Here is an 8,999-nt window from a genome sequence, read left to right as displayed (position 1 = left end):
TGGAGGCCGTGGCGACAGAGATATTAAAGATGTGGGTGAGGAACTGGAGGCCACGTGGGCCAAGGTGTTTGAGGTGGAGGACCGTGAGTCCATCCGGACCCCGAGCGGAAGAATTGTTAGCGACTCCGATGGCGAGTTTCACCATGTTGGGGGTGAAAGGGGCGAACTCCCTGTCCAGGGGATGCTCAGCCCAAATTCGACGCATTAGGCGGCGGGTGGATGGGTTTTGGGAGTGCGGAGCGATGGAGGTGAAAAGTTTGCAGAAGGCGGTGGATATCTTGCGCTGCGACGAGAGGGGGGTCTGACCAAATTGAATTGGCAGGTTGGGTGGTGGGCGGCTAAGTTTTCCGGATAGTGAGCGGAGAAGGTTCCAGTGTTTTGCCTGGTGAGTTCGCCTGTTGCACGAGGCGAGATGCGTCCGCCAGGTGTTCCTGGCATGGGCTTGTATGGAAGTGGAGATCTCTAGGTTGAGATCGGGGAGCCGGGGGTCGTTAGGGTTATGCGCCCTGATATCATCCCGTTGCTCCATGAGCAACCGGGTGCCAGGGCTGACTGCAGGGGAGAACTCCTTACGAAATCCCGCAGGAATGTGCTGCTTGGCAGCAGCCACCAGGATGCCCCTGAGGGTCGACTCGCCTCCGCACGAGGTGGGGGGAGGGACTGCCTCGAGCGCTGCTTCAACTGCTGCCGTGTAGGCATGCCAGTCCGCTTTCTTAAAGTTAGTGTAAGAGCGGCAGACCGGGGAGCCGGAGACTCCACGGCGGGAGGTAGATGGAGCAGGATGGGCAAATGGTCGGAATTTAGGGCGACTTGAGGAGCCCATGAGGTGCTGAGTAGCAGCTGCCCGGTGATGATGGCGAGGTCCGGTGAGGAGGGAGGGCCGTGGGAGGGGAGGCGGGTCGGCGAATCCTCGTTGAGGAAAGCTAAGGGGGAGCCAGAGATGAAGTCATCGATGGTGATCCCTCTCGTTGCTGCTCTCTGGTCCTCGGTGTGGGAGAACCAGGAGGGGTGATGGGCGTTGAAGTCGCCCACTATCAGACAGTTGTCCGGAATGGTGACAATGTCGGAGAGGTCCGGGGAGTATCCCGGGGGGCAGGAGGTGGCTGGTGGGATATATATATTGATAATACAGAGAGGGGAGCCATTGAGCGTAGTGGAGATGGCTATGGCCTCCATGGTGGCGTCGCCACGCAGAAGGAGAGAAATGTCACGCCCGGTGTACGGGATGTCGTGACGGATCAGGATTAGGAGACCGCCACCGTGGCCACCGGGACGGTCCCTACGTTCCAGCGCGTATCCAGGGAAAGAGGGAGGGCGGGAGGCCGCTGACAGCTTCGTCTCCTGGACGCAGGCAATCGCAACATCGTGTTGTACGAGGAAGGCAGCCAGTTCAACACAGGCGATGCACATGGAGCACCGAAACGAGTAGTGCTGCCATGTAACCGGGAGGGAGCAGACTGAGCAGGGGTCCGGTCCAGGGTTGGGATGGATACCCTGGGTCAGGAGAAGAAGGACGAATAGGAAGAAAAGGTGAGAGGAGAGAAGGGCATAGGGCGTCCCCGGAGAGAAAGGCGGCCAAAGGTGTGGGTAGGGGGAAGGGGAGGCCGAGGTTCCCCTGCCCTTAGAGGAAAAGATGATGGAGCCTCCGTCCGGTAGCGATCCGGGCGGGGGGGCCTCTGCCGTTTGGCCCGGCCCGCGAGTAAGTCGGGCATCCGGCCGACGCGCAGGCCAGGGTACCCCCACGACGAAGACGCGGCAGAGATCGGGGGCTTATGTAATGGTAGCATGCCATGGCATCACGTTATAGTATTATACAATAGTATCAGGAAATGGTATCATAAAATGAAAATAATGAATATGTGCTCACCGTGACGCCGATCTCTGGCCGTTCGTCCTGCGCTTGTATGATGAAAGTGTGGTAGTCATGGTCGACCAACTGCAGGTCTACCAGAGAGTGGATCACAGTTCGGTTGTCGGCGCAACCGCTTTTTCGGTTCGTGAATGTTCCATCTAAGAGCAAGCAGAATATTCAGAAAAGCTGGTCGTTGACACCCATACATTCAGATCAATACTGATACAGGTCAGAGTTTAGAACATGCTTACAACGTGACTAAAATTCAATGAATGGCTGAGTGTTCTATCAAATTGCTGTAGAGAAAAATGTGAATCAGGCCTCGCAATACTCATATACTGAACAGATTCATGAATTTAGACAGTGAATGTGCAGACCTATTAATGGCTACGAATTCTTGGTCAAGATTACCATACTTTTATGATTTCTGGTATTCAGGAAAGAGAGGGGAAACAATATAATTTCTTAATCAAATTATTCGATTTTATTATTTACTGATTCATATGATTCGATTGATAGCAACTTAATTAAAAATTTTGAGCGTTTTGAGCGAGCAGTACATTTTGTTGGGAGATCTATTTTATTGTAATGTATTTGTGTTTAATTGATGATGATGTGTACAGTCTCACCGCTGGTAATGCTCGTGTAGTTGGCCGTGACGCAATGCTTGGCTGGGACAAACTCGTTGGGCACTTGCAGGATGACGTACCAGCGTTCCGAGTACTGCACATCAACGCCAAAACTTCAGGGGGCACTCAATTTAATCCATATTAATGCCTAGATTACTACATTATAGCCTGAATGAGATGCAAGCTCGATTTTATTTTTCTAACCAGCAAATTTTAAGCATTCAATAGATGTATAGAGCACATTTGTGAACATAATGAGGTACGATGCTTATGAGTGGATGCATTGCGGCTCAATGCATATCCTTGGTATAGTGCATATAAGTGATACATGGAGTTATGATGGATATGCGTGAAATTTATAGATGGAATCCATTTTTGTCAATATACAGAGGTGTAGAGCGCATTAGCGACATAATAAGGCATTATGAATGCGAGTGACGTATCGAGATTTAACGCAAGCGCTCGCTACTGTGAGTGAGCATTCAAATCCGAGTTACAAAAGGTTTCACGTGCTCACAAAAGGTACAAGCAGACGATAAACGGCAGTAAATATTTGAAAAAATTAACATTTTTAGCCATTTTTACAACTGAAATCGGTAAATTATTGAGAAATAGTTCACACTATACCAGCAATGAGTAAAACTAATCCAAATAAAAGACATAATCCTCATTCCTCTGACTTTTTCTATGTCAAATTCCGGCATCCGCGGGACGTCGGAGCAGAAACCGAGGTGGACGAAGCTGGGCATGATGGCGGCGCGGGCTTGCGACATCACAGCGCAAACGATCAGACTGAAATACAGCTTCATCACGATGTCTTTTATTTTATTTAGTATTCAATTTAATAATCATTCAATTAATAAATTTCATTGATTATTTGCGAAAATTTTGCGAATTGAGTGGGAATTCCCCTTAATTGGTTGAGGTGAAGGACGAGCTTATCTGGAAAAAGATTAGAAGGCGGAGACGTTATAAGTGCAATATAATACAATTATTAAGTAGGTACAAAGTGCAGGCTAAAGTCTCACTCATAACTTAGATTTTTAATAAAAATAAATTCATGTGTTCCGTTAAGAATCATACGTATATTTGTTGAACTTCTTCTTGTCAAAGTTTATAGCTTGATCTGTTCTCAAAGTTAGGGCAAAAGTTAAGAATATTAAGGATATGACATAAAAGAATGTATTCGTTGGACGTTGACGCTGAGAACTGATGCTCTGGTGACATGGCCCGACTCAAAAGCCTGCTGGACACCTGCTTCTGTGCTGCTCCTTTATCTTGATAATTATTGCAAGCAGATAATGATTTATGTCAAGTGGATTTCATTGCCAAGGTCTTCCATCCAACGCGTGCAAAGAAAATATCAGCACGTGTCATTTGAAAAAATTAGGTAGACAATATATGAAGGTAAATGTCTGTCAAATTATTCTATGCCTAACCAGTCTGTTAAGCCCCTTATATTATTTGATAAAATAATTCGGACAGACGATTGATCTCTGAACGTTAACAAATAAATATAAAGTAAAATGTATGTGTCAATAAAGTTTGAGCTCAAATATCTTGTCTCTCAAAGCTTTCAGTCAACAATTTACGGAAACTTCACTCAACTATTTGAATATTTTCCAATACATCAGCTGCAGACTGACCTACTAAAACAGAATACTGTACATAAATGATAAATTTCGCTAGGTTGTATCTTGAATGAAATGGGTTTTTTGAGCCGTCGTTGATGACGCGGACACTCCTCAATTAGTGAGGATTTATGCTCACTTCAATGATTAAATCCCCTGACAATCACAAAAATGGACGCGCCAACATATTTTATTGCTTTTAGTTACCAGGATAAATGAATCCAGATTCGTGTGAGTCAATGGGAATTAAAATTAACTAGTATTTCAGATTTTTGTGTCGGTTGAAAAGTTTTTGAAACTATAGAAAATGAAGTTTGAATTGAGTTTTTCCGTAAAAAAATTGAGATGTTGAAATAGAATTGCCAGTTGAATGTTAAAAGATTACTGAAGAATTTAACGGTCAGATTTAAGCTTTTTCCCGGTATTTTTTCATGACTGAATAAATGCAGTCAAAGGCGGGAAAGGTTGTCGAAAGTGCTTACGTGTATTCTAAAGATACGAGTTCATTGCATATGGAAAAACTCATTTCATTGAAGTTGCACGAGGAAAAAAATCATTTACATGGAAATATATTCAGAAATACAATTAATTCATTAATGAAGGTTGCTTGATAAGACCATGGGATTTGACTTAAAATTTAATTAAAATGTTCCCGCGAAAATGTGTGATGCACCGATCCCTGCTCGCACATTCGCTGGCCATATTTGATAGTATCTCACACGTTATCAGGTAAACAGTTTTAATGCACTTTTAACACGCACTTCTAATTTAAATAAAGCGCGACCAAGTTAGGCGATGTGTTGTAAATGGGTAAAATTTAATCTGCCATAAAAATATCATGTTAGACATAAGTCTTGAAAATGAGAAGATAAATATCATATGCCTGATATAGCAGCAAACCTTCAATTGGTGCCCGCTATATAACTGTCAGAACAATACAATAGGGAAGCTACTAGACAATAGCCTTCTATTAATGCCTGTTCGTCCGTGGGATATCGGCATCTGGTCATTTAGGTTCGCCAGAGTCAATGGCAGTAGATTCTTGTCGACTGATAAACAATGAGTCGCGTGGGGGACAGCACGTGTGTTTTTTGACGGCTTGTTTGTAATGAGTAATTTATATACAAATGTGAATTTATTCATTTACATATAAGTTTTGAACTTACAAAAGTTGGAATGCGGAAGTTTTACGTTGATAGAATATTGTGCGATGTGAAGCCTCAGCGGAGTTATGTATCGTGTGTTAGGTCCTGACATTCATTATTATTTAATGTAAAATATATTGATTAGTAGGACTCGATGTGAATTATTATTTCGCATGAATTGTTTGATAGGTATATTTATTAATTTAGTTTGCGATTCGGAAAATTAATTATTGGAAGCCTCGAGACTTAGTCTCCTACTCCGATTGTACAACAAAGAAATTTCAGTTCTGACCATCGCTGGGAATGTTACGCTGTTGAAAAGATTTGTTCCGTATTCTTATTTTAGCGGAAGTCTTTATCAAGCAAATGACATTGCACGGTCATGTTCGCCGAGATGTTATGTCCCGACGACCCTCAAGATCCCAGATAACATGCACTCAGAGATCGTTTAGGGGCACAAATTCAAGGCCATGCTGCAAGCACCTCCTTTGACGGCGACCAAGCTCCGCCTCTAGCGACACCGAAAAACGATGTGAGCTTTCCGAAGCTCAAACCTATGGCTATTAAATCAATAAAATTAAAATTATTAAAAACTAAATTGTAATTAATTTTCAATTAAATATAAAATTACGCCATTGAATTATCAAATAAATTTCACCCTGCAGTGGGGAGAGTTTCACTAACGCAATAAAAATTTTCCATTAATCATTTGATAATAAATCAACTTGACGCTCAAACATTGCCATCACTCAGGCATTATTGATTGAAGAAAATCTGCATTGAATTAATCGAACGTAAAATTTTCAATTAATCTCATGCATATAATGAATTATATGATACATAGAATCACAAAAACACTGATCAAATTTGCAACTGAAGCTCAGGAAATACGGTATCGCGAACATCAATCATCGGCAGGCAGAAGGAGGAGTGAGTAACGAAAATCGTTATATTCATGGCCGTTAATTAGGCTCAGCGAGAAGACGCGGAGAAGAGCGATGCATGTTCGTGGGTGTCCATCTGATCTGTCACACTTCATCACAGTGAGCATCAATTGAGGTGTGACATGGCAGCGCTCTTCACCTCGCCTGCATCGCCCTAGGTGTGTTATGGGGCGCTCTTTTCTTATTGTGGCTGACGAAGAGAATAGCGATGCATGCCTTCACCTCGAGCGATGCAGGCGAGGTGAAGAGCGCTGCCATGTCACACCTCGAGTGACGCAGGCGAGGTGAAGAGCGCTGCCATGTCACACCTCAATTTATGCTCACTATGATGAAGTCTGACAGATCAAAATGAACGTTCCTTCCATCGCAGTTACACTCCGGAATTGCGTCTGCAATTAGTGGCGCCAGCACTTGAGGAGGAGCACGCAAAACTCTTTAATTTATGAGTGTAACGCAGCGGCTCCCATTACAAGCATGGTTCCAAAAAGAAAAATTAGAACTCGATAGTAATTTTGTTCGATAATTTTGTTGAATTCTGTTTTGTTTCGGTCGACGATTGAAACAATCCTGTATAGATGAACTCATTTTTATAAAATTACTCCTATGTTGTGTTTAAATAGTTAGATAATTGTAGGTTATCTACATATTTCCTAAGTTAATTGCACACGAGAATGAAATATTCTAAAATTTCAACAATTAAACACGAATAAATGTCGGCATTTAATAATTGGAGCATAAGATAACAAAGATGGAGCAACGAACAGCATGAAACAAGAACATTAATTGTTGTTCTTTCACGACACCGCGTACGCTCGCACGAAAGTCTCATCCGCGAACATCTTTGGCATCGCTTAGCTTGGTCGTCCGCTTGATTCGACATCAGACCCCTGGCGAGAAATAGATCTAGCATTTCCAGTCATGTTATTAGCTTAGCATTGATTGAATAAGTCAGGCATTGATCATGATTTCTTCAACATGCGACAACTACGCTAACATAGAAGAATAAGTTTCATTTACCTTCACTCAGAGCTGGGCAGCGCTACTTGGAAATGTAGCGGCGCTACCGCTACCGCTACATGCTCTAAATGTAGCGGGCGCTACTGCTACCGCTACACCCACTAGATTGTAACGGGCGCTACCGCTACCGCTACAGTAAAATGTAGCGCGCTACATTAGCCGCTACAATGGCCAAAATTATTGGAAATCTCTAAATATTTATTTTTCTGCTATTGGGATTTACTCATTAACATTTAATGATAATAAAACATTTTTAAAACATATCAATGCAACTTTATTGCAATTAACCTAACCAAAGACGCGTGCTGGTACCTTGAATGCAAATAATTGGCAATGGGAAAGCTTGGGCTACAATATCAAGACTTTTTGGGCGCATTCTTCTGTTTTCAATGAATTTTACTTTATTTGGCTCCCCTGAACAATTTAAAAATTCAAAAAACGACATCTTAAAAAAATTATAACTCAACAGTTTTCAAGCTACGGCAATGAGAGACATACCATTCGATTTGTAAAACAATACCTAGCGACTTTAGAAGCCTTTTTTTTTTAATGTGCATGGTTTGACTTATATATGGGAGGGGGAGGAAGGTGGGGGGTAAAAATGTGAAAAAAATGGAAAGAACGCGAAAAAACTATGAGGAAAATAAAAAATCGGGGCTCTACAGTCGCTAGATATTGTTGTTTCAAATCGAATGATATGTGTCTCGACATTGTAGCATGTGATTTGCAAAAGTTATGAACTTTTTTAGGGTACCCCTTATTTGCCGTTTTCTATTAGTTCCACGTTTTCTTTCATTTTTTAAATTTACACAAACAAAAAGGTCTTAGATTTCTGTTTTACATATGTGTACCAAGTTTCAAAACGATCCGTCTGTAAACAAGAAAAAATTGTTGGAGGGTAGCCGGTCCCCTTAAGTAAAATCTAAAGGCTTTATCTATAAATGTAGCGGTAGCGCTGTAGCGGCAAAACCTCGTATCGCTACTTAAATATGTAGCGGGCGCTACCGCTACCACTACATTGCCTTAAATATAGAGCCGCTACCGCTACCGCTACTGAAAATGTAGCGGCTGCTAGTAGCGGCCGCTACATGTAGCGCGCTACTGCCCACCTCTGCCTTCACTTAAACTAAAGGTTAGATGTCATCTCGTCGTCAGTTGATGTTGTCTCAGCTGTGCATTATCTCAAAGTTTAATCATATTGCGGAGGCGGCCAAGACAAATAATGATATTTTGAGTGTTTCAGAAAAAAATTTGGATAAGGACTCAATCAGAAAGCTCGATTCTCACCTGCATTCATGCGTTTCTAATGATCCATTTAGGATTATTTTGCGGATTATCTAGAATATACGGAATAATGAAGTTAACATGTGTGATGCATAATCCGATTTGATACCATAAAAATTTATAGACATTTCGAAATATTTTGAACTATCTTATGAGCACAATAAAAAAATTTCAAGTACGAAATATTTTTTGTTGGCAACTTAACCTAATGCATTACACATGCAGTCAGGTATTGACGTCAATACTCTCCGACATTTACAGTATATAGGTTCTTCGACAATACTTTATACATTCATCATTATTCCACCTACAATGGTATTTAGAACTGTAGTAATTGGTTCATTTGTGGTATTGTTGAAACTTTCATTAGCCGGACGAACATGAGCGTAAATTTGGTCTACGGGATTATTGCGCCTCACTCAGTCAGTTGTCGGCAGCGCGTCTTGCTGGAAGGTGGGGTGCTGCTCTCGCGACTGCGGTGTCTTGTGCGAGACTGA

At 42.3% G+C, this 8,999-nt stretch overlaps 1 protein-coding gene across 1 annotated transcript; it reads right to left on the bottom strand.

Moving 5' to 3' along the window:
* Positions 1 to 1,822: 1,822 nt before the first annotated feature.
* On the bottom strand, positions 1,823 to 5,031 carry LOC108677257 (crustacyanin-A2 subunit). The gene is made up of 4 exons (XM_018165460.1): positions 5,013 to 5,031; positions 3,162 to 3,423; positions 2,482 to 2,575; positions 1,823 to 2,010 (listed from the first exon to the last, which is right to left on the bottom strand). Exons 2-4 carry the CDS (start codon positions 3,288 to 3,290, stop codon positions 1,823 to 1,825), a joined length of 411 nt encoding a protein of 136 aa, XP_018020949.1. The 5' UTR covers positions 3,291 to 3,423; positions 5,013 to 5,031.
* Between the last annotated feature and the right edge of the window lie 3,968 nt (positions 5,032 to 8,999).

The sequence above is a fragment of the Hyalella azteca genome, unplaced genomic scaffold (genome assembly GCF_000764305.2).
Source record: "Hyalella azteca isolate HAZT.00-mixed unplaced genomic scaffold, Hazt_2.0.2 contig4936, whole genome shotgun sequence".
In the NCBI taxonomy this organism is placed as follows: domain Eukaryota; kingdom Metazoa; phylum Arthropoda; class Malacostraca; order Amphipoda; family Hyalellidae; genus Hyalella; species Hyalella azteca.
This window is presented reverse-complemented; position numbering and strand designations above follow the sequence as displayed.

Bases quoted from the DNA above. Each gene is read 5' to 3' on its own strand.
- LOC108677257 (XM_018165460.1), bottom strand. From the start codon at position 3,290: ATGAAGCTGTATTTCAGTCTGATCGTTTGCGCTGTGATGTCGCAAGCC. The intron at 2,576-3,161 runs GTCAGAGGAATG...GTTGATGTGCAG, and splicing joins CGGAATTTGACATAGAAAAA to TACTCGGAACGCTGGTACGT. The intron at 2,011-2,481 runs GTGAGACTGTAC...GCTTGCTCTTAG, and splicing joins CTACACGAGCATTACCAGCG to ATGGAACATTCACGAACCGA.